Genomic DNA, 26443 nt, shown 5'->3' with positions numbered 1-26443 from the left:
ATTCTCAAATCGAGAGTCAATAGCCGTTAAAGATTGTGCTAGTGAGTCCAGTAAAGCTATATTTATATCAAATGTACTCGATTGGTATTCAAGGGCCTTTGATGTGGTATCTGGAGTCTGAAACAAGCGGATTCAAGTGTCTGGCTCCATGCGTCTGCTATCTTCACAAGGGAGTTGAGCGACTTCCTTTACTTTGGGGGACATAAAGTGATTCCAGCATTCTGTCTCACTGTTATTTGGTTGTAGCGTATTATGATTCCAGCATTCTGTCACTTTGTCGCAGCGGGACCCCTACTGACTGAGGGGGCTCAGTGGTTAGGTTGTGAGTGGCTTCTTTAGGCAGCTGTAAAGGAACAAAGGAAGGGAGTGTATAGTCATTTGTGATATATTTTGCTCTTGGTGTGAAGTGAATACTTTCTTTGGCAGACCGAGTACTTGTTGATGATGAGAGGGATACGATTTGTTTTACGTCGGCCATGGTCTCTTGATTTCTTACTGACTAGGCTCTGGTCAATATATTGGAGTGACTTAATGCAGATTGTGTTCCTAATGTCACAGAGCTTCCTTATGTATTTGGTTCACTTGATTTCTCTTTGTGTCCCAATTTCATCTCAATTTGGGAGATGGATGTTTTCACGCTGTTTATTAGCTTTTGGGTTGTTAGTTGCTCTGTTGCTGAGTTAGGCATTCAGGTTGTCTCCCAATCCGTCCTTTTCAGTCTAAACAATTTAGTTCCGACTGTGTCTAGTTTCAGGATTCCTGTTGGCCCCATTGTCGAGAAGGATACTATATAATAGACGCGGGGTCTGGTGACGTAATATAATTGTCGGCGACTGAGCCTCTAGTTTTCTTTGGTTCCATGCTTCTTTTCCTCTCGTCTTAAAAACTCAGAGTTGTCCCTTAAATTTAATCACCTCAAATTTGAATGAGCTGCCCGACAGGCATGACGGTGCTCGCAATGCTCGGCTGCCCATTCGAAACTTATTCTTCTGTGGTCTGTGTGTAAAATTAGATGTGGGTTCAGTTCTTACTGCTGTAAATTTTATTATAATGGTTGTTAAAATTTGTTGTTTGAATTTGTAAAAACAATTGTCACCATGGACTACCAGTTGTTATAGTTTTGATGATTGTTATCAATTTACTGTGGTCTGCTGTGAACCTGTCTAAGCCAGATCCCTGCTGCAGTGCCCCTTTCTGCTGACGCTATCAAGTTCTATGGCGCGTTGTGGGTGTGCTGCTTATCTATTATGTTTATGTCAAGCCCATCACTGGACTTGGGCAGAAATAAAGACAACGCTGAGCTTCAAATTAAGAGACCTGGGCAGGTGGTTGAGGCCAAGCAAGAGCTCACCGGAAGGCTCGCAGACTTGGGCAGAAATAAAGACGCGCTGGGCTCTAAATTAAGAGACCAGGGCGGGGGATTGAGGCTGAGTGGGAACTCACTGAGGGGCCCGCAAACTGCTCCCAGACCTGACTGGGCCAGAACGTAAAGGGAATGACTACACGTTGCACATAGCAGATTCTGGAGGTAGGGAGGGTGAATTTCGAACAATCCTGGATCCACACTGCAGAGCTTGTTGGGCAGAGGCACAGGCTAAGCGCAAACGACAATGGGGGAGGAGTAATTTTAGGAATGAGTAAAGATTGGGTCATCTGACCGAGGCTAGCCAACGCTTTCCAGAGCACAAGGAGCACAGTCAAATACAGTATCCAGTGGGTTAGGGGGCAAAGGGTACAGCTCGCCCTTATTGACTGGTAGGATTTGCCGCATGGTTGGCTTGTGCCTCAGGCACAGGTCAAAATATGTCATTTTAAAAAGGGGATGTTATGGTTGATTACTATGATCAGAAACTCACATGCTTTATACAAAGCATAAAGAATACCAAAATGAATAAATTCAGTTACAAAAACCTACACTCTAAGTTTAGCCCTCATCCTTCCTCTGACAATGTTCTAATCCCTGACATCATCCTAACATTAGCCAGAGCAAAAGAGTAGCCTCAAAAAGATGCCTTAATTATTATAATTTTAAATACAATGCTGACTGTAACTCTAAATATAGCCTTACACTTAAAAAGATATACATCCTTAGCTTAACCATAAACCTAAACAAACCCCAATGTGTAAGTCAGACATTTGAAACACTGAATTGCAACTCTAACACAACCCTGAACCTCCAAACGTCTCTTGCCTAAATTCTTTCCAAACCGAAAATTCCAAACCTAATCCCACAATGCTACAATGACCTATAAAAAAATACTTGTGATCTTTCGCGTTCATTTCTTCGGTCTGATTACAACTGGGAAGAGGTTCCAGCCCTTAAGGTCTCCACACAGCTCACAGACAGAAGGTCCAGTCCTCTTCTATTGTTACCCAGGTCCAGGTATGCTCTTATGAGCTGTGGGTAAGGTGCCACTTTGGTGGGATTCACTATCCATAAGGTGGGCTGACTACTGGACACACTATAACCAATGAAAAACGTTTCCAGGGGGAATCCTTTCTGCTCAACTACACCAAACTGGCTCTCGGACCAGATCTCCCTTCCACTAGGCTGGAGCCAAACTGGCCACAGTTGGCCCAGGAAACATCGACTTTTCTGCCCCAGGTCTCCCTAAATACTTAACTTTGAATAGACAGGCCTCATCCTGGTCCCATCAAAGTTCCTGAACTCTCCCCACCTGCCCTTCCGGAGCTTATCAGAGCCCATATTTCACACCCAGGTCTTCCTGCCCAGAGGCTTAAGCCATTGTACCTGTTCTGGGAGCAGTTTTCACACCTCATTAAGGGGAAGCACTAAACGGGTATGTAAGAATACCTAAAAGAGTTCTCCTATAGTTTTACAATTACCCAGGGGCGCTTTCTCCATAGGAGTGTAGGGGCTTTGACCTGGTACCTACGAGTCATTACCCACAAATATCTTATTTATCTTCTGGGAGGTAAAGGTTACTGTGCTCCTGAAGGTGTGGTGTACTGCAGCTACCAGCTGGGGCTGTGTATCTGAACTGTGCATGTCACTTTGGCCGGTATTTTGCTTGTGGCTAGCCTGACATGCGTAGTTTAGGCTTCCCCAGTCATCGCTGTAATTGAACTGGGTAGAAGAGACACAGCCTCATCGGTCTCGGATGGAGCACTCTGTTCACCTGTTCCAACCAATACTTGTACTGCTTTTATGCTGTTTACTATTATAAAGAGCAGTGCTTGCTCTGGGCCAGATGTGGGATTCCTAGTTTCTGCATGCTTGGCGCTTCAGTGCAGCTCCAGGCAGCGTGTGAGGTACGGGTGGATTTTTGAAGAGTCAGCCCGCCAAGCAAAGAGTATCGCCAATCTAAAATTATTTTTAGAAATAAGCTCCTGCCTGTAGAGTGTACGTTAGGCCATTGTGTGTGTCGTGAACGATGATTGTATGCACTTACTACTATGACTGCTGTGTGAACTTCATGCATCGTGACCGACGCACTCAGTATTGTCATTAGACGCCAAACGGGCTACTGCCCCACTATTTTCTAAAGCCACCACAAGACACTTCATTTACCCCCTGCAATGTACAGGAGGTAATGGTTTGCTGCTACCTCTCTGTTGGATGGAGGTGGACAGAGGGAGATGTGGGAGTAAGGGCAAGAAAGTGGAGATAAGGTCTTGTAGAGGGGATTATTTCAGGCAAAATCGCTAGATCCAATACCTGCTGAAAGTCCAAAAACTACTGAATATCCATCTTTTTATATCAACGAGGAAATCTAATCCCAGACTTTATTAGAAAGCTACAAAGGCTTCCAGTTGGCTACCACATTGATCTTCAGGCCACAGCTTCAAGCCTAGCTGTACTAATAGTTTGCCACAGAAACATCCAAGCACAGAATACACCCTCACTTGCAAGTCAATGGAAAACTGCACTCACATGTTGGTGAACCCATCCCTTCCTGTCTGACTGTAAAGGGTGAGATCTTCACCCAGTGAGGCACATTTCTCATGATTCAAGTTTTCAATTGGTAAAATAGGGAATTCCATGTGGAAACAGTTTTGATGCAGTGAATTCCATATGTATCTAAGTTTTCCCACACAATAAGCTACAGATTTTGCAGAACTCAGCTGCCCGAATATTGTTTGGAATACCCAGGCACAAATCTGTTTCTAAGGCGCTGGTTCTTCTTCACTGGCTACCAGGGCGTAAGCGAATAGCCTTCAAAGCTCTATGCATTGGATTCAAAGCCTTGCATGATGAGGGCCCAGACTACTTTAAAAAGAATATCATCAGATACGCTCCTTCCAGGCCACTTCGGTCCTCTTCAGCAGTCAGTCTTATAGTTCCCAAATTCAAATGAGTCTGCTGGGGTAGAAGAAGTTTTATTATTAGCACTACCAAACGGTGGAACTCCTTACCTCTCCGCTTAAAGTCCAGTCCATCCTGGTCCTCTTTTAGAAGAAATCTTAAAACTTGGCTTTTTAATCTATAGCTTCCCGGTTGTGCCCACCGTTCTAACCCTTCTGTGATAGACTAGTTCCAAGACGCCCTCGGACATTCAAGGGCTTTACAAAATCCATTTTCAGCTCATTTCATTTTCGCAAGATTTCGCCTCCTAAAATGTGAAAAGGGAAAATTGCATGGGGGGGGGGGGTGGGCGGGACGTTTACTACAGAACTTGGAATTCTGATCCCTCTGTAAATTACTGTTTGCGTAGAGATTAGGTTTTAGACCTTAACTAGGATTCATCGTCTTGTACTTTCTCTCCAGAGCACATTTTTTTCAAACATAAACTTATTGAAGGCTTTTAAAAACTCTGTAGTTGTTTTAAGCTTTCTCTTTTCCTTTATGCCCTATTGTCATGCATTACACAGTAGTCTAAAAACATCATGCAACTGGACCTACTAGGTGAACTAAGACTACTGTTTCTAGAATCCATTAATTGTTTACTGTGAACAAAGGGCAGGAACAACATGGCATGCCTGATGGTATGAAGTAATCTAGTAACCTCACCTTCAACATATTTCTAAATGTCTTGAAAATTGTGAAATACACTCTTGACCTATTCAAGGAAATGCACAACGCTCCTTTTCATCTATGGAAAACTGTGCAACTCTGACCACGAGCCCATTAACTTGATCATTTTGGAACTGAGTCTGTAAGCTTTGAATTTATATTGGCAGTCTAGGCAGTCATAAGTAGTGGGTTTAGCTATTCCTGTACTCCCAATAAATGTTTTAGTCATTGGTTTGTGTAAATGCTTCAATTAAAATTGTGACCCTGTTGACAAGTGGGCACAAGTTTCCATGTTTAATGAGTACCTTGGACCACATATTTCCAATTTAATTTATTCGCAGCTGACAAATGCACGCTTTCCTTCTTAAATCTATTTATTCTTTCCCTGAACATACTAGTATGCGGGTGATACAACATATTCTTGTGATTCCAGCAGGTGAACATTAATGCTTCCTTTAAAAAAATAATTGCACATATGGGATGTAGGTCAAGGAAGCTCTCCTTCCAAAACAATGCACCTGTCAATCAAGTTTGTTTGAAATGTGTCTTGTTTACTTTGTTGCATTTTATTTGTTTCATTGTTAATTGTCAGTTTCATTCCATGCCATCTAACTTTCCGCTACTGTTGCTGGTTAATTGTGTTTCCTGTACTGTTTGTGTTCCATTACATTGTCTTGTTTTTGTTTGCTGTCATAATTGCAGTTAACAGAGGAATGTCATGCCTATACGTAAGTGACTATTTAAAAGCATCGCTGTCACCATTCATATTTTATATTCATCTCTTGGCATGCATTTGCATGAGAGCCCTCTATCTGTGTGATCCTTACCCACTCAGATTAATTTGATTGCATTTTGCTGTTGCAACTCCAGAAATAGAATAATTGAGGAAATGTATATGGAGGTCATGCTAACACCATTCAAAATAAAATAAAATGTATTGATAGAATAACCAAAAGAAACATTCTAAACGTGACTTTAATATGTACAAATAGCGGAGTCTTTTAAACTTATGTTGTACATTTGGACTTGACCTTCATATACTGGTTTCTGCAGCTGTTATACCATTTTAGAATTACCCTACTATTATTCGAGAAAATAGCTAGCTCTCCTCCTACAACCTTCAAACTTGCTCCTATCCTTGTGCTGTCCTTTCACCTGACTATTTTTTTAAATTAGGGTGCCCAAATTGTTCATTACTCCTATACTAAAATGTTTCCTTAAATCCAATTTCTTGATCTTCAGATGAAGTGTACAAATATTATTATGTCTGTTAATTTTTGTCCATCTTTTTTGTTTTCCTTGTAGTAGTGCCCTCCCACAGAAGGTTTGCTTACAATTTACCACCCATATGTTCATGGGCTCAATTACTCTTAATTGAATATGATCAGGACATTGAAGCAAGCTGTAATATTTAACGGTTGTCCAATCAGCAGGACTTCGATCTTTATCTGAGCATTTCAAGAAAAGTTCCATTATTTTAGAGATGGTGCTGCCTGAGGTGCTTTTGCCTTTCAATATATGGTGCACCCGTCTCTACCCCAAAACGTATGGGAAGCTGGTCTGTATCCTCACCAGTAGAGCAGGGAGGGGTTGGTGAAACCTCTTGACCGAGGAAAATAGTGAAAAGTGTGCCACTAAATGCATAACATTACAGAACAATATTGCAACTCTACTAGAACAAAATCAGAAGCAGAATTAATGGAAGGTTTCCACATTCCATGGCTTACAACAGTGCATGGTATAATAATGTTTTTATATGGGAGGACAACATTCTCCTTTGGTATGTTTCAGCTTTCCCAACCAATCACGTCATTGAAGCACTTGGTACAAAGCAAAACAATCCTTGTGTCACCTCACTGACTCATCGCCTGATGCGAAGTGACTCTAAGTCATTGGAATGAAATCCCTACCTCGAATTATATGCTGGTTAAGATGACACTGGTTTTATGGGGATTATCATTTACATCATTTTTCCTCTTTCATTTAATAGCTCATGAAAACAGTGTGGCATGCAATGAAATATTAAAATGTATATGCCAGAGTGCTGCCTCCAAATGACATCAGCTTGTTCGTGAGAGAAATCCAGGGAGCTGGGTTCTGCAGCATGCCGGTGTTGTCTTTAATGTCCTAGCATGTTCATTTGAACACTTCAAAATGCTTTTTCCACATTGCCCCATAGTTTCCACTTTACCCCCAATGCCCTGCCATGTTCAAGATTGCCCTAGATTTTGTCATGATTGTATCATATCACTCCAGTTAATTATTCATTGCCTTGCCATTATCACGCTGACTTAGCTAAGCAAACATCACTATCATCGCTCCAATAAAGCTGTACGCATAAAAGTTGGCATGCTAGTTTCTGCAATGGCATGTGGCTTCACAAAAAGATCTGTCAATTTCCATATTGTCATGCCAACTCATAACCATGCTGGAAACCATATATTGCCATATCAGTTTATGTTGACTGAGGAAATGTATCATGGCAGTGGCTACACTGCATTGCAAGTTTCACATTGCCCCCATCTAGGCCCAGGTACAAGAACTGAATGCATCTAGAAGAATGATGGCAACATCCTTCGTGAATGTTGGACTCGGCCTCTTGTAGGAACTGTCTTTATATGCCTCAGATCGCAATCCACATGTAATCAGTTTGGTTCATGATCTTTATTCGGTTGAAGACAAAACAACCATAAAATTATATCCAAAAACACAACATAAAATATAAACAATAAAACTATAAAAAGCCAGCCACATCATAAAATCCATTCATCTTAATACTATTAAAAGCACAAAAAAAAACCAGTCAGTCATCATCTGTTATAGTATAGTTCGGGGGGACGGCAGGTTCATGATCCACTATATGAGCTTTCCTTATTTAAATTGTATTTAGTATAAAAAGTGCTATATTGTAGCATAGAAAGGGATCGCCTAATGACACCAAATACTTCATCGCCACTTTATAAGATATAATATTCCGGGTTAATAACCGAGGTTTTAGATGCAGTGCCCTGGGATTTCGGTACAGTTTACAGAATGATAAAAAGTGCAAGGTGCTCTGTGTACTCCGTCCGTCACAAGGACAGGGATATGTGGTGGGGGGGACAGGATCTGGGACAGGATCTCATAGAGGGAAAAGCAACGAGCTGAAGCGCATTGCCACATCTCAACCTTGTTAAGACAAACCTATTCTGCGTGATGCTTATGGAGACCAGGTAATTGTTATCTCCCTCCACCTTGTGCGGTGACTTATAAAATACGACATGATTTAAACTCATTCTCTGACTCATGTTTATCTTGCCTATTTGAGGTAATGATGTAAACAGGATAGGGTCAGACCGAATTGACAATTTAAATAACTTACCCAGGCTAGAGTGGATACAAGATAACCAAGGTATTAAACCTAATCCATGGTTAAGCAGTCGAGGATGATGTTTCCAGTGAGACTAGTCTCTTCCCTTGTCGATAACGATGACTATGATAAGAGGGGTTTCATCAATAATTGGTCTTCAAGTTACTGCTTTCCTACTTCGTTGTGTATCATCATATTAGATGCACAGGGTGGCAAAAATAACAGATGTTTTAAAAATCTATTTTCCTCCGTTTGTAGTAGGTGGCCATTTATATAACCCCAAAGGCCTGCCCCATACGTCTCGGTTGTCACACCTTTAGCATTATAAATGGTCACCATTTCTCGGATGGGTCTACTACCCAGTTTAGAAGCAAATTTTAAGATCCCCTGGGAGACCCTACTCATTTTGGCTCTGGTGTTTAGCATATGTTGTTGCCAAGAACCATTTCCTGCAAATGAGATGCCCAAAAAACAAAAGGAATTAACTGAAACGATTCGAGTATTGTCAATATTAAAAGGAGGGGCTCTACAAAGTTTTCGTCTTTGGCTACATATCATAGTAAACGTTTTAGTTTTATTTATGATCATTTTTTTAGAGGTCATATATTCTCCAAAGTTATTCAACAGATTCTGCAGGGCCACTGGAGTTCTGGCTAAAAGTACTGTATCGTCCGCATAGAGCAGCACTAGTATTGGTTGCCCAGCAGCCATAGGGGTATCTGCCTGAAGTGGCTGTCCACCCCATTTATAAATGAAGAAAACACTGCAGTGGTGTCAAGACACAACCCTGTCGGATACCACGCCCCACTCTAAATTTCGATGTACATTCCCCCTGTCAGTGAAAACATACATTAAAACAGATAAACATAAACTTGGTTCTATCTGTCTTAATTCTTTCTCTCTGACTTTCACAAACTCTGGAGGTTATTATGAGATCAGTGGTCCTGGGACCGCGGTACTCACAGTGGCGCTCTGACTACTACCACCACTGCGGGTCCGCCTACCGTATTAAGAAGGTGGCGGTCCTTTTCTCACTAACCTGCCTGCTGTAGGGCATTGGTTGTGGCTAGCGACGGCTACTCCTCTGATCCTCCATGGTTATTCTGGTGATGGCCTGGTTGGAGGTGGCTGAACATCTCCCGAGGTAGCCATGGTGCTGGCTGAGCATGTGTAGAATGCGCCAACAACCCAAGGAAGTGTTGAAACAAGAGGGCATGGCCTGACCAGTGAGATTGTGACCAGCTGGCATGGTCAAAAAGATGAGAAATGGCACAAAATTAAGATAGGCACACTCCAGGAGGTGCACAAATTGGGAATCCTGAGTCTGTTCCAGGGTGTGCAAATCAGAATTTCTCAGTATCCGCCAACAAGATTTTCACCAGCTTTTACTTGCTAAAAACATGTGGGCAAATAGTTTGGGGTAGGCAATTTGCATGCCTGCAGATAGCACAAGTGCAGTTAGCACACAAACAAATTCCTCTCTACTTGTTTGCTCCTGAAGCAGATTTATCACCATGATTATATTTATGACCTTTAACCCCCCTTTTGATGGTATTAGGTGTTTGCATTCAGATCATCCATGATGTAAAAGCACATTAAGAACTCATTAAATGCCCTTTTACTAATAGTTCTGCACATTAATTTGAGATAAAACATACTTCTGGTTCTGATACTGCTCTTTCTTTCCATGAGTTCTGTTGTTTTGTAGCTCAGCCCTAAGCCTGGTCTGTCAATGCTGCGTTAATGCGACACTGTTTAAGTCCTCATCACCTTTATCTGGACCTCACATATTCGTTAAATTTCCTCTAACATGAGTATGGTGTCAGGATGGTGTGTTAGTATCCTTCGTAGATTATTTACATTTACTGAAACTTAAATTGACCCGACTTTTCAACAAAATCTATCCACAGTTGTCTGCAAAAGGGTTACTAATTTTGGAAGGGGGAACCCCTTTGAACTTCTCCTGCTGAGACAAACAGCCAAGTCTTGAGTCCTTTCTGGAACTCCTGGAGCGAAGAGGTGGTCGTAAAGTGCAGGGGACGATCGTTTCAAACCTTGGCCTCTAGGTTGGAGAATGAGGGACCTCTACTATTTTTTCGTCTGATCCGAGTGGTTGGTGAAAGTGAGTGGCTTGTTGATGTATGCTGGCCCTGTGTTGCACAAGGCTTCGTGTGCGTGGGTCAGCATTTTGAACTGACACCTCTTCTTGATTGGGAGCTAGTGCAGTTTTTTAAAGTGTGGTGAGATGTGTGTTTGTCTAGGGAGGCAGAGGATTAGTCTTGTTGCTGAGTTCTGTATTGACTGGAGTCTCCTCAGTAGGTGTGCAGTGATACCTACGTAGAGCATGTTTCCACTGTCTAATTTTGCTTGTGACGAGGCCCTGCACGATGGTCTTTCTGGTGCTGACCGGTAGCCACCAGAAGATTTGGCGGAGCATGTGTAGTGTTGAAATAGGCTAAGGAAACTGCATTTACCTGTTTCTACATGAATGGCTTGTTGTCCAGGATGATGCCAAGATTAGGGCATGGTCTGTGGGGCAGGTGGTGGGCCGAGGACCACCAGCCACTGTGTGTTCCATGGCGACAAGTTGTTTCCAAAGATGAGTACTTCTGTTTTGTCTGAGTTGAGCTTGAGACAATTGTCCTTCAACCAGTCGGTGACGTTTACCATGCATCTGTGGAAGTTGGTTTTGATGTTGACGGGGGTCCTCGGACAATGAGAGGATGAGTGTGTGTCATCGGCTTGTGAGATGATGCTGAGTCCGTGTGGTCTGACTGTGTCTGCTGGGGGGGGGGGGTCATGTAGGTGTTGAAGAGGGTGGGACCGAGGTATGACTTTGAGGAAGACTGTAGATGATCTCCTTGGGTGCCAAGGTGACGGTGGGAGACTGATCCTCTAGGTTCTTCTGGGGAGAAAGGAGGTGTGCCATTTGAGGGAATCTCCTTGTACTCCAATGTGGTGGAGTCTGTTTATCGGGATGTGATAAGAGACGGTGTCGAAAGTGACTGACAGGTCAAGGAGAATAATGGCCACTGTATCGCCACTGTCCTTGAGGGTCCTGGTGTCGTCTGTGGTTGTGATTAGGGTGGTGCTGTGGTTGGCTCTTAAGGTGGACTGAGGTCCATGAGGTTGCTCTGTTCCAGGTGTATGGTTAGCTGTTGAATGGTAGGCATTTTTTGTACGTTTTCTGGAAAGGGAAGAAGAGAGACGGGCCAGTCGTTTTCCAGTTCTGTTGGGTCAGCTGAAAGTTCTTTTAGGAGGAGCCTTGCTTCTGGTGGATTTGAGCTCACTGGAGTACAAGCTGGCTCATTTTACCCTTACTTTGGATTTAGCTGGGTTTGGCGGGGAGGATTGTGTCAGCGCAGTCTATGATCCACTGGGAGGGGCTAATTGCTGCCTGTTCTGTCTTGGCTGCTGTGCCAGGGCAGTCTGAGTTGAGAGCGTTGTTTCACTAGTCTGTTCATCCTGTTTCTGCATGGGATGTAGGGGGATCTGGTGGTGGTGTCACCTGAAATGGTGAAGTGGACGCTGTAGTGGTCAGTCCAGTTGAGCTGAGAGGCATGGTTGTATTGGCTCCTGTTGCTGGATGTGAAAATGGGGTAGAGAGTATATCCTGCAGTGACCATTTATTTTAGGCCGATGTTTCTCATGCTTTCCAGGAGGTCGGTGGAGTTGAGGTCTCCTAGGAAGATGTAGTTTTTGGAGTCGATGGTGATAGGGACGATGACATCTGTGATGGCATTGCAGACCCTTGGGCTAGGGCCTGGTGGTCTGTAGGCGAGGGTGCCTTTTATCTGCCTGTGCGGATTTGGAAGTTGAGGTGGTCCATTATTGGGGTGGGCTCATCGGAGGAGGTGGTGCAGTGGATAATGTCCATGTGGATTAATGCAATTCCACCTCCGTGCTTGTTGGTACGGTTCCAGTGAGTTGTCTTGTAGCCTTCAGGGGTGGCGATGTATGGTGCAGAGACAGGGTTCAGCCAGGTCTCCATGATGAAATCTGAGGTAAGGGATGAGATCATGTCCCAGATCTCAGTGGCATCTTTGCAGAGTGAATGTGCATTCATTAAGATGCACTGGAGTTGTGCTGTGGCAGGCTCATTGGCGTGGCAGATGCCTTTGTGTTTGTGGTGTCCCAGGTGTTCGTGGTTGTCACGAAGTTGCAGGTGAAGTGGCAGTGCTGGCGGGCGAATGGCCATTTGGTGTCCCATGGGGATGTGTGGCAGCAGTTGTTGTTGCTGTGCCCACTATCCAGGGCTCGAAGTTCACAATAGTGTAGCTGCGGCGAACGACAGGGCTAGGGTTTTTGGCGCTGGGCATGACACAGGCGCAGACAGGCACAGACGGGCATACCTTTGGAGTGCCTTCAGCCCCGTGTGGCGTACCCCCTACGCACTTCTGCTGCGCACCTTCGTGGAAGTCTCCAATAAGTAGGTCCTGGGAGTGGGAGGGGCGCTGGGCAGGGAATATGAAAGGCAGGAGAAATGGGCAGGTGGGTATGGTGATACGTTGTGAAAAAGGCCATGGTAATGCGAGGAAAAAACTGCAAATTTAGGAGGAACAATTTAACCCCTTGTGTGCCACGCCCTTTCCCCGCCCTGTGCCGGCCGTTGCATTAGCGGGCGGGGTTTATGACGAGCTGGACTCGTCATGGGCACAGCGCAACCGCGGCCCATGACGAGTCCAGCTCGTCATGGGCACAGAAGGGGTTAAAGTTATGGGAAACATTTGGTGGTTACAGAACAGAGAAAGCAGAGTTAAATGGAGGAAAAAGAACAGCGGTTATAAGGTGATAAGTCAAAAGTTATTGGGGAAGAAACTGGTTACAGAGGAGAGAAAGCAGAGTTAAATGGAGTAAAAAGAACAGCAGTGATGAGGGAAGAAGGCACAGTTATTGGGGAAGAAACACTGGTTACAGCAAAGAATGATTTATACTGGAGAAGTAAGAACCACCAAACAGCTGGAACGGTGGCGCACATTGGCAAAGCTCAGCCGGGGAGCCCGACTGTGAGCGACAGTGGGAGCCGGCGCGGGGAACTACTCCTGTCTGTGAAACGGCGTAATACCCTTTAATCTGCACTAAGTGCAGTGCAAACTTGATTGAAGTAATCAGGGAGCGGAAGTATGGCAGGCAGAAGTTTCTCCTATAGTCCTAGTCTCCGGCAGAGAGCCCCTCCGCTGCTGCACCCTATTTAAAGAAAAGTAAGATGTATGTCATCAGACTGACTTCCTCAGCTCTGGAATATGGCATACTGTTTTTACTGAATTCATGAACCTCGATTCTGTTTAAATGGCACCTGGCAACAGAAAAAGTAAAAAAAAAAAAAAACACTTTAAATTAAAAAAAAAACGGAAAATCTAAAGGTTGGTGGGTGCCTGAAGAAAATGATTAAGAATAACCTTACTGAAGGTTTTTCCAATCTTTTCCACCCAGCAATTAAAAAACTGGGGATATTCTTGCAGTAATTTGAGCAGCACTACTAGCCATTAGCGGTACATTCAGCAGTCACTTGAAATTTAGCAGTATAACGAGGGTTGCTGATTTTGTATACATAAAAAATAAATGTTGAGCAAAATAGGCGTAGCAAAAATAATGTAAATGTATCTGATTAAAGGCATTCATATTTTAAAATTCACATGTTATTTACATAATAAAACATGGCAATATATTTAGATTGGTAAAAAATGTCACAGATGTGCATCATTTAGATTAATGCACATTTATTTCAAAACACCTATTTAAACAAAAGATATAGAACACCTCTGCGGAATGTATTAATATTGGGTTGTGCATGGCAATTCTGCATCCTGCATGGCAATTAGCTCCACATAAAATATACGTATCTAGTGGGTGAAAACGTGCCTTAAAATTAAAGTGAAAAGACCGCTACCTATATGCAATCACCAAACTGTTAGCAAATGTATCAATGTATCAAATGTATCAATTACGTGGATGAAGGATTGACTCTGCCTTGACTGGATTTGAACTTTTGACCTCCAGATTACAGATTTCAGCAGTAAGGCATGCAGTATCTGAACTCATGACCTCCAGATTCCAGATTTCAGCAGTGAGGCCATGCAGGATCTGAACTCATGACCTCCAGATTACAGATGTCAAAAGTAAGGTCATGAACACGTCTGATATCATGACCTCCAGATTACAGATGTCAGCAGTGAGGTCATAACCGGGTCTGATATCATGTCCTCCAGATTACAGATTTCATCAGTGAGGACATGCAGGATCTAAACTCATGACCTCCAGATTACAGATGTCAGCAGTGAGGTTATGACAGGATCTGAACTCATGGCCTCCAGATTACAGATATCAGCAGTGAGGTCATGCAGGATCTAAACTCATGACCTGCAGATTACAGATGTCAAAGGTGAGGTCATGAACGGGTCTGATATCATGACCTCCAGATTACAGATGTCAGCAGTGAGGTCATGCAAGAGCTGAACTCATGACCTCCAGATTACAAATGTCAACAGTGAGGTCATGCTGGATCTGAACTCATGACCTCCAGATTACAGATTTCAACAGTGAGGTCATGCAGGATCTGAACTCATGACCTCCAGATTACAAATGTCAACAGTGAGGTCATGCAGGATCTGAACTCATGACCTCCAGATTACAGATGTCAGCAGTGAGCACTTTTCTATCTTGTTGCCATTATAAAATCTTTTTTAGCTTCTGTTGTTTTACTTCTCTGTCACCTAATTCCATCTCAAATGTCCCTTATTCCTAGTGGCCTTTTAATTTGGGTAGGGTTAATGACAGTAGATACTCGCCGTGAGTATTTTTTTTAGCTTTCGCCCAGAGTTTTTGAATACTGAAATTAAAAGAAAACTCGGGGTAAAAACTCCTACGCAAAATGAGGAATTATCGGGGGAAGCAGGCCTGTGATACCACCCTTTATTACTAGACCCACAGGGTTGAAATTGAAACGGACCAGAATGTCTCTACCCTTGAGTTACCAATACCCTGACCAACCCATTTTACTGGACATTGTCTCAAATTCATGCAAAGAGAACTTCTCGGCATACTTGGAACTTATCCTGGGATGCTAGGTTAGTTTTAAGTGCACCAAAGCAGTCTTTGTTCAGCAGAAATAACCACGTGAATGTCATTTTTTATTCCACTATAGCAAAACATGACACTTGGCAACCATCAACTACCTTGCCAGGAATTGACTGATCATGTTGGACATTGCAGCTGCAATACGTAGAATTTTGTTTGGCTCTTAGAAAATATATCAGTTTTGGACAGGCTGAACTCCTCTATAAAAGTGTTGGCTAGCCGGAGAGTTATGAAAGTCGCCCAAACACCCATGATACATTTGTGAATTTTGTTTGGAAATTTGGGTGTATAAGAAAGTGGAGACGGTTATGACTGGAATTCAATTGGAAAAATTAATCTGTGTGTAAACTGTGAACCTTGTATTTTTCCATTTTGGGTATTCTCTTAGAATATTCTTCTGTATTGCTGCAAAGAACAGTCTAGAAACAAGGGCTAAATGTGTCATAACCCTGTAGTAGTATCATCTACTACTAAAACCTTACACAGGAAGCAAGAGAAGTGCAATGACTAAATCTTCACAAGAAAGGTTGAACTCAGCAATATTAGCTTAAAAGCAAGGGCTATTGCACGGTTGGTCAGGGTTGCTCCAACAGATATGTTCAATGCACCAAACCACTTATATGTTTCTATTTGTAATTGCCAACATTTTCTGTGGTAATTCGAAGGAGCTAGTATGTAAGGCACGAATGGTGCTAACCTAGCTACAATGTTAATGCTACCGATGAAGGAGGGATTTGGTGTTCCCAAACGTAACTTTTTTTCTAATAGCAAATAATTTGTTCCTAGTTCTCATTGTCCTATTCAGCAAAGTCAAAAAGAAGAATTATTTCGGAACCTAAGGCATGTCTTTTTCTAATAACACATTATCTAATTCCAAATACGTTATGCTGGTTTATATAGTGCACTAATCACCCAACAAGGTATCCAGTAGCTTGGGCAGGTGTGAAGGAGTGTGGCCCCAAGGTGTTTATACAGAGATCCAGATCTTCAGCTTCTTGCAGAACTCAAGAAGTGAAGAGGAGGCTCTGATGTGTTGAGGGAGGTTCTTCCATGTCTTGGGTGTGATGTAGGATAATGAGCGACCTTGAGTTTTGCTTTTGCGTATGCGGGGAGTGTGTGCAAGTAAGAGTGAGACATAGCATAGGTTTCTGGTGGACGTGAGAAGTTTGAATATGCTGCACTTCTGAATGGTGAGCCAGTGAAGCTTCCTGAGATGTGGTGTGACGTGGGCGCTGCATAGGAGGTTGCGTATGAGTCTTGCGGCAGTGTACTGGATGGCCTGCATTCTGTGTAGGAGTTGTTTCAAGATTCCAACGTAGAGAGTGTTGCTGTAATCCAACCTGCTAGTGATAAGTGCTTGCTTGATGGTTCGTCTGTGTTTTTTTAGGCAACCATTTGAAGCTCTTTTGCATCATGCATAGGATGTGGAAGCAGTTGGTGCACACTGCATTGATTTAAGCCATTATGTTGAGCTTGTCGTCTAGGATGATACCTAGATTTCTTGCGTGGTCTCTGGGTGTGGGTGTTGGGTTAACCTTTACGGCCTGTCTCATGAGTAGATCTTGTTGCAGAAGACTAGTACCTACATCTTGTTGGAGTTGAACTACACATCCAGTTTGCTTCCATGGTCATGTAGTTGGTGAAGTTGATTATGGGGATGTTTATCTTGTCTGTATAATATAGCAAAAATAATATTTCCTATAAAACCAGCACTACACAATCTTTGCAAAATTCTAAGCATTTTGAATTTCAGAAAGTTGTAATTAAAATACATATTTGATAAATGTAGGCAACAGAGGGAATTTTTAAAATGATTATGTCAGAATCAGACGTGTCAAAACATTTTAGGAATGTCATTTCTGCATTTGGCCTCTTCTCACCGCTTCTTGAAATGCATTTCTTTTTAGCAGAAGGCAAGACCAAATTTTTATGTTTTGGGGGCTGTCACATTACATATGTCATGGTCTAAAAAAGCAGAGGGACTAGATTACAACATCTCTGTATTAAAAGGCTGGTAACCAAGTTTAAAATGCTTATCCTAGTTTATCTTGTGTGTTTTTTATATTTCACTTACCCTTGTTGCTTCTGGATTTTCTCAATGTATGGTCCTTAACAGAGGACTCCCTGCCCTAAAGCTCCTTCTTAACTATTTCCCTAAAGACTGAGTCTTTGGTTGCTAGGTGGGGAGTTTAATTTTAGACTTACATAATAACAATGAAACATCTTTCACATTGAGTTGTTGTTGGGGACCTAACTTATGAGGCTCTGAGGACCTTGTTACCAACCATGCAGAACTATCTCATGTGAATAGAAGGCATACACATCTAGTTAATCAGACACAACTCACCATGATAATAATATTTTTCACAAAATATAAAAGTGATGTGTTGCCTTCATTTTCTCAAAATTACGAAGATGCATTTAACTCTAACTCTTTGCCCAAATGTAGGGCCTTGGTTGATGTCTAAATATTATTGATGTTTTATGGTTTTGCTATTAATTTCAGATTATTTAACATGAATTTGTATTTTCATGTTTATTTTTACATCAGATAATGTTTTTCTGAACTGTTTATCTGTTCTGTATTGCAGGGGCACTGATGCCTTGAGTACTGTCTCAGGGACACGGAATACAAGCGTCACCTTCACCATCCGTCCAGGAGCTAATCAGCCCATTACAATGCAGAATCGGCCTCCTGACCTTGAGAACAGGACAGCGGGAATGAGGCGAGCTCCCAGTCCAGTGTGCTCGTCATCTGAGATACTGAAAGAAATTAAACCCGCTCCACTCTCTGCTCCTCCTGCCTCAATTAACCTGGTTGATGTGTTTGGCCTGCCTAGTCCACAGCCTGCTGTTGATGTTTTTACTTTGAACGCAGGCCGCAGCAGATCTCCCTCCCCTTCCATCCTCCAACAACCCATCTCAAACAAGCCTTTTGCCACAAAGCCTGTCCACCTGTGGACTAAGTTAGATGTGGCGGATTGGTTGGAAAGCCTAAATCTAGGTGAACATAAAGAGACCTTCATGGATAATGAAATAGAGGGCACTCATTTACCAAACCTTCAAAAAGAAGATTTAATAGACCTTGGAGTAACCAGAGTTGGTCATAGGATGAATATAGAAAGAGCACTAAAACAGCTATTGGACAGATAAAAATGGTTTATTTTCGTCTCACATAATTGTAGTATAAAATCATTCCCGTTTGCTAACAGTGGAGTGTCTGATTAGGTCTGGGATGAATATATTAAATTAGCAATTTCAATATCTTTCTTTACTGCAAGTTTAAATAGTTGTACAGATAGTTTATAAGCACAATATTTTAAAAAAAAATTTAAACTAAGTGGCTGGTCTACTAGGCAGCCTTTGTGCCACTTCAGTTCCAGAAAGTTAAAGAAAAAAAAAACTTTTGTGATTTAATAATACTATTTCTGTGGAATAATTATAAAACAAAGTACAACCTTTTTAAATCAACCTCAGTTGGATGCATCGGAACCAGCAGAGCTGTCCTATATTTTCTATCTTTGCTAGAACTTCTTCAAAGAAGAGTGACTATTTCTTCAAATGTGGATTCAAGTAATGCAGCTGTTATTAAAAAAAGAAAGAAGGAAGTGATTCTCATTCCCCATATGGAAAACAAGTCATTTGATCTAAAGTATGTTGTTATTCTTTGCAGGTCTTTATATTTGTATTTGAAAGTTCCAATGATCATTGTAATAAATGAAAATCCAGTATTACACATTTTAATTGAGAGAGTATTCTGTTTTTCATAATCACTTGGGTATTATTGTAAAGAACTATTTTCATTCAGAGTCTATATGCTTTTTGAAGTGGGAATCTTGAGGTCATTAAAATGTTAAAAAGGAAAATGCATATTCTGCCATTATTGTCTTCCATTTGGTGATATTCATAGATTTAAGTAAATGAAACACCAATTGATTTTTCCTTTTTTTCTGGTTGGCATAGGTAGTAATGTCTATGCTCTATACAAGGAGTCATGGAAGAAGTGACATCAGGATATTATATTCTTGAATTTTAAGCTGCTTTTAAATAACAACCTCATGATTACGTTTTTAATTTATTTAAAGTTTGCCATAACACTTTATAGCAAAACTGATGATTTCCTATTGAACATGTGTCTTTTAAGGACACATGATCAGTGCTAACGGGTGTGTGGTGTAAGCGTGAGATAGAACATATTAAAGAGCTATTGAAATAGTATATTTTTACATTCTGTTTTACAACACTGGGATAATAGGGCCTGGAATCAGAATGGTCACCTGCTAACTATAAAATGAATTTGCCAAGATCAAACTCCAGCTGTTTTCACTGATTACGATTCAGGAAGCAATTGTTACGAAAACTGATGTTTTTTAATTTTAAAAGATGCTTTCATATTGGTCTATTGTGTAATGATAACAAGAGAGTCAAGACTGATGTCAAGCAATCATTAAATAAAAATGTATTCAGTAGACCAGAGTTTTGGATCACCGAATATATCATTCTGTAATGTTAACAAGTGGCAATACCATGCTCAATATCACATAAAAGTTGCATACGCAATACCCAAATCTCACAAAATGTAAATTGTGCAGATTTGCAGCGATACCTGTCCCAGACAGATATGCATATTTTTATTTAATTTGTTTCATTATACAATGGCAAGTTGTGATTGTCACTTTAAAACATTTACATATCACAAAGTTACTTGTGGCATTTCAGTTTATTGTGGTTCTCTATGTTCTTTGATGAAGAAACACAGCACCCAGTTGATCTGGCAATGGTTTTACATAAATGCCACATAAAAATGCAAATTAGACAAATTGTCCATGGAAAGGTTTTCTTTTTTAGCCAATATGAACATATTTCTTGCTATAGTTTGTGTGACAACTTGTATTTCCGTTCTCTGTGTTGCTGTAATTTTTGTGCTTTAAATCCTCTTATTTGGAATTCTTTAAAATCAAGCTCCTGTAACTTGCACTTTCCACCTTTCTTAAAAATTCTTGTATGGCAACCAAAATTACTGTAAGAAATAAATTATAATATTGCACTAAGGTTGTGATTCTGATTGCAAATAGTGAAAACATGACAGCTTGGGTTTTCTCTATCAAAGTTGCCAATTGTACAATTTTTAGTAATGTGTTTCACAACAGACCATGGTGATATTATGTACTCATTTCCTGACAAAAGTTTGTAGATTTTAATTAAACAGCCACTTGGAAACAAGGCTGTGAACCTGCCCTACATACATATTATTAAATTGCTTTTGACCACTGCGTGCAAGTCAATGTCTGAATGTTAAAATCACAATCACATTTTTACAGTGCCAATGTAAAAAGATTTCTCTTAATAAACCAGGTTTGTGTTCTTCTGACCGAAGGTGAATAACAATTCATTTCTAACAATTTATTTGCAGCAAAATTGTTTTACACTCTGTTATTTCTCAAAATATTTAATGAAGGGTGATGGACATTACACTGTTTTACAAAACTCTTCTTGGGTACAAATTTACATTTTGTGGCAGAACAAGATCAATGTGTTATGAGAATTGCTATAGATCGAAAAGAAAACAGAGTTTTTTTATGTAACAATAATATATTTACTATATATGCCTTTATTTTCTTATACTAAGAAAATGAGTGAGAAGATCATAAAGTGCAATAATACTCAATACAAAAAAGACCCAAACTATGCCTGTCAACAGGTTGTAGTTAAAGGTGCCGGTTTCTAAATTTTATAAGTGCTTAAGGCAGAGAAGATATTGTAAATAAAAAAAATGTGTTGCATTCATATGTAAGATATAAAATAAATCTCTAACAACAAAGATAAGTGTTTCCAGCCAAACAATCCATCAGACCTAGCAACTGGTACCAAATACCAGGGTATAAAAAGCTATGTCAAATGTATTGTTAACCAAAAACAATATTTCTGTCAATTTGTTCAGAATCAAATTATTTGGAATATCTAAATGATAGGTGATCAATATGCCCACTCATAGAAGAGGATGTTGACCCATAGATGATGCACGTTAAATTGGTATTGTATTTTTGCATTTCTTTCATACTTTTTAATTTATCCAAATCACGCTAATTATAAGAAGTACAGTTTTACATACAACACTCATAAAAAAAACAGAAACTTGCTCAGACACTGGCAAATCTTACTTAATATCCACACGACAAACTTATGTTACCTAATTTAGGTTAAAACCAGTCAAACTGGAGAAAACCTTAGACATAAGTTTGATTAGGTATTTGTATTGACAATTCATATCAAAGAGTAATACATAATCTCATCAAGCTCTTTTTTCCTATCAAAAGGTGAGAATTTCTTCAATTACTCCCACGTTGATACTCGAAACAAACCATAACTTACCCATCAAAATGGATCACTCATGACTTCACACTTATGGGACAAATGGTATTACAATGACATCAGTGAATTTACTACAGCACATAGAACCTTAACATTGATATTATTGAATACATAACTATAAATACAGTATATTTTATTGGTTTAGAAACATGTTATTATTTTATAAAACTGTTCTGTTAGGAACACAATTGTATATTGGTATAACTACTGGCAGCTTATGGACAGTTTATTTGGTGAGAGAGTTATGGTTTTCATGGCAGAGACTAGAGTTATTGTTTGTGTAGCAGACCATAACTGGTATATTTCAGGGGTTTAAGGATTTGATTTGGAATTACATCACTCCTCAACTGCCAGGTTGGGGAGCTAGCAAGTGTTTAACGTATTGCTCACTAATATCCCTTTTGCCAACCTATAAGTTCTCAGATAACTAACAAGTCTACCCTGTAGACACTATAATATATAGGGCCTATGAATCAGCATACTAGGTGAGTAATTTGGGGATGCTGGCAGTGCAGGTTATAGTCTTCTCAGGTTTCTGTACCACTCCCAGACCACAGGTTCATCTCAGAGCGCGACAAGCCAACAATGACTCAATTACAGAAGGAAGATCACACTGCCTGGCATACTAGCACACTATTTGCATTGTGGCATATGCAGTGTATAACACTTGCTTGAGTTGAAAGCCTCTAGTTTTCACCATTGTTGCTACAGTCAGTGCTGTGTATCTTTAGGAATGTGTTTCGGGATATTTTTTCTTCTTCAGTAGAAAGTAACAAGTTAAATCTGGGGGTGCTGGCAATGCTACGCACCGTCTTCTCAGATTTATGTACCACTCCCAGAGTGCAGGTGTATCGCACAGTTTGTCAGTCCAACTCAGTAAGAAGCCAATCCAACAAGGAGGAGGGAACATACTGCCTGTCACATAATTCACCCATATGCATTGTGTATCTTTAGACGTGTTTCATGATATCGTCCTTCTTCAGTACAGAGTAACAGGTTACATTTGTGGGTGGTAAATGCAGTGTAGGATAACACTTACTTGAGTTGAAAGTCTTTGGTTTTCACCATTGTTGGTGCAGCAAGTGCTGTGTATCTCTCTAGACATGTGAATGAATGATTGACTAGATTTATACAGTGCATGGATACTCCAAGGAGTGTTCCGATGCTAATGGGTAAAGCCCCAAGGTGAGTGCCCCCCAAAAAAACAGGCTCTTCTGCGCCACAGAGAAAAGCTACGTTTTTTGTTTTCTGCGGAATACAGTCTCAAGAGGTATCAAATGCAATTTGCGTGGGAGCTCGTTCCATGCTTTAGCCACCTGAAAAGATAAAGCTTTACTATTCTTTCAGACACGGTTAAAGCGAAGAGTCGACAGAAGCGAGGCAGAGGCAGAACACAGTGCTCTGGCGGGGAGATACTGGACAAATCTCTTTGCCAGATAGTCAGGGCTGGATAGAAACACTGTCCTATGCACCAGAGTCATAAATAGGATACGCTTCCTGATGGGCAGCCAATGGAGGGCTTTCAGGGCTGACGAGATGGAAGAACTCTCAGATAAATGCAAGAGAAGCCTAGCTGCGACATTTTGGAACACCTGCAGGCGATTCGCCAGAGCCTCCGCATATCCTAAATAGAGGGTGTTAGCGTAGTCAAGGCACGACGTGATCAGTACTTGAATAATGACTCTACTAGCCTCCAGAGGAAGGAGGAGAAATTTCTTCAGAGTGCAGAGCATAACTAAACATTAGCCCACCACCACCGAAATCTGCAGTTGCATGTGGAGGATATTGTCCAGCTTCACTCCTAAGATTTAACCACTGAAGATGGAGGGGCATGGCTGGCAATGCTGGAGGCCAGAGATTTTCCTTCCAATTAGACACGTGATCCAAATGGGATCATTTCTGTCCTCTCAGAGTCGCATGTGAGTTGACTACCCTGCATCCAATCAAAAACGGATTGCATGCAGTCAGTGAAAGATGTTGCAATTGAGGCATGGGAACCATCAAAGACAAAGAGCAACTGGCATCATCTGCATATGAAATGATTTTACACCCAAACAGCTCAACCACAGAGGCCAGAGGGGGGACATAAAGATGTTAAAGTTAAAGAGGGTAGAGCTTAATGAGGAACTCTGCAGGACCCCTTGGTTAACTACCCTAACCTCAGAAGAAAAGGGGGCGAGCCAAACCGATTGATCTTTAGAGTCCAGGAAGGACTTACACCAATCCCACACAATACCCCCCACACGCCATTAAAGGCCCACACCAGCATTAAAGTCCTGAGCCAAAGAGAAGGGCCTTTAACAATGGAGCAGGCCTTTAATGGCCGGTATAGCCCACTAAGGAGGAATATAAGGCTATTAGAACATTCAGCCCCTAGAGGGTAGAATGTTCTTATTAGTAGAACAAAGGCCTCACAAAGCCTGAGGGGTGTTGTAATCCTGCTCCATGAGGCCTTTGTTCACAGCAACAGCTGTGAACGGAAAACATTAGAATGTTGATGCTCAGGGCTTCTACTGAATACTAGACTCCCGGAGCACTACATTGTTTTCAGGGGAGCCTCAACATTCCAATGTTCTAATAAGCATTATGGTGGTTGAGATGTGAGTTAGGTTCTGTGGATTTGATTTCATGTTTGAGCAATCTGATCATAGTGAGGAGGTTTTGAATGGGGCTTTCAGAGGTGCACGGTGGATCAGTTGTTTGAGAGGTTGTCAGTGAACTTGCTAGTTCACATAGTCAATGATAGAGGACGCCTCTGGAGAAGTTGATTTAGATTTGTGAACTATATACTACACTCACTTCTGTTTTGTGTAGCACTTATTAAAGTATGTAGGTAACCATGAGCATGGAGCTTGAAGATGAATTTAGGGTAGTGGCTTGTATAGGTCATGGGTACTTTACTTAAATAGTTTAGTGTAGGGAAACTGTGTATTTCAAATTTGTGAAGCTGCACTGTTGTTTTTAGTATAGAGAGTAAAATAGTATTAGTGGATTTTCTCTAGTTTCCTGTAAGCGGATGTGCAAGCATTAGATAATAGCATTAGTGGGGATTTCTTTAACGTGTGTAACAGAGATGTGTTATTGACCCGGTGTCAGGAATCTTCAGATATGTAGTATTGTGAGAGTCCATAGGATGTATAAGTACCCACTGTGGAGAAGATGTTGTTACCTGCTACCTGGAGTCATCTTGCAAAAGTTACGAAGGGTTAAGAAAATCCTTCATGGCCACCGTAGTTCCGAGGAATTGCGTGTAGCGGTCTAGTTGTTTTTCTTCCTCAAGTCTGTGTTCTGTTATCGTGCGTGCCCACTCTTTGCGTGGTGCACTTCATCGGAAATATCCATCAGGTTGGAAGCGTTTCCTCATTTTGCAGCTTCTGAGAAATATTTAGTATTTCAGGTCCGTCAATGCGCTTGAGCAGCCACTGTATCGTCGAAGGTGAAGAGTTCAGTGCTACAACGCGCATGAGCAGCCGCAGTTTCACCAAAGGAGAACAGTTCAGCTGTCAAGCAAAGCGTATGAGTGGTGAACAAGTTTGAAGCTGGGCTGAGTGATCGGCACCGGAGTCAATAAATTATTTCCAAGACTAGCAGCTGTAGAAGAAGTCAAGGCAATATCTTAAGAGATCAGTAGGACTTTCCAATATTAAAGAAAGGAGTATAATTCCTGAATTTTGTCGACTGAAAATAACTCTGAGTGAACTCAAATGCATTTAAAGTAGTCAAGTGATTCTTGATCCCACAAGGAACAAGACGCAAGGAGAAGAGAACTAAAATACAGAAACTATATAGGACTTTCGATCTACTTTATGTAGAAGCAAAAGACTTTAGAGATGTAAAGAGTTAAAGACTTTCCTAAGAGAATATATATATATATATATCAACCAAGCTTAATTGACATTTTGCATTTGGTCCAGTTTATTTAATCAAGAAACGGAGCAAAAACAAACCTGTACAGGTGTAAATCAACATAAGACGGCAAGGACGTTAATGCAAACAATAGAGAAGTTTTCTTTAGAAATAAAATTGCATGACAGAGTAGCTTCATCAATTAAGATTGCAGGTAAATACACTAGAAGTTTTAAGTACAAGTAACTTATTATCAAAAGCTTAACAGCAGTAGACAGTGTTAAAAATGTAGTAATGTTTTTGTAATCTTTGCAGAATCATTCAATACTAAAAACTGCTAGAAGAGATTCCAGTAGTGAAGAGCCATCTGCAGCTGAGGTTGTCTCTCTCTTATCCACTTCCCCTTTCCCCCCTGTTATTATAAGAGACCTAAGTCTTCTTTGTCACTTGCAGTGACGGTGTGGACTGAGGACAGTTCTTCTGCTCCTGTGTAAGTCAACATCAAGTATCCTTTGACAGTTAGAAGTGCCTATTCCCTTGTTGGGAAAAGGAAAAGATTTTAACCTGAGCAGAATGACAGAGGGCAAAGATGTTAAAACTTTAACAATCATTTTAGAGGGAATACAAAAAGATCTGAATGACACCGCAGAAGAGAATAAGAGTTTAAGAAAAGAGTTAAAAAGGTAGTGCCAAGAAACGTTTCAAGGCAGAGAATGGAACAAATAGCGGCAGGTGCAGCATCTAGTTCTGGTGGTCAGGGTCCTCAGAGTCTTCCCATTCCGTCTCAAAGTCCTGCTCTTTCCACACAAATTATACATGCCATT

At 41.1% G+C, this 26443-nt stretch overlaps 1 protein-coding gene and 1 long non-coding RNA gene across 6 annotated transcripts in view; one reads left to right on the top strand and one right to left on the bottom strand.

Moving 5' to 3' along the window:
* Window positions 1-20789, top strand: part of SHANK2 (SH3 and multiple ankyrin repeat domains 2) — a 2937835-nt gene extending 2917046 nt beyond the window's left edge. For all 5 annotated transcript variants that reach the window (XM_085643560.1, XM_085643562.1, XM_085643561.1 and 2 more), the window contains one exon: window positions 17993-20789. In XM_085643560.1, coding sequence (XP_085499686.1) covers window positions 17993-18554 — 562 coding nt within the window. In that variant the 3' untranslated portion in view covers window positions 18555-20789. The remainder of the gene's footprint in view (window positions 1-17992) is intronic.
* LOC146859813 (uncharacterized) overlaps window positions 1-26443 on the bottom strand; it is a 269652-nt gene that overhangs the window by 127570 nt on the left and 115639 nt on the right. The gene's annotated exons all lie outside the window — the stretch shown is intronic.

The sequence above is a fragment of the Triturus cristatus genome, chromosome 3_1, assembly GCF_964204655.1.
Source record: "Triturus cristatus chromosome 3_1, aTriCri1.1, whole genome shotgun sequence".
Lineage (NCBI taxonomy): Eukaryota > Metazoa > Chordata > Amphibia > Caudata > Salamandridae > Triturus > Triturus cristatus.
This window is presented reverse-complemented; position numbering and strand designations above follow the sequence as displayed.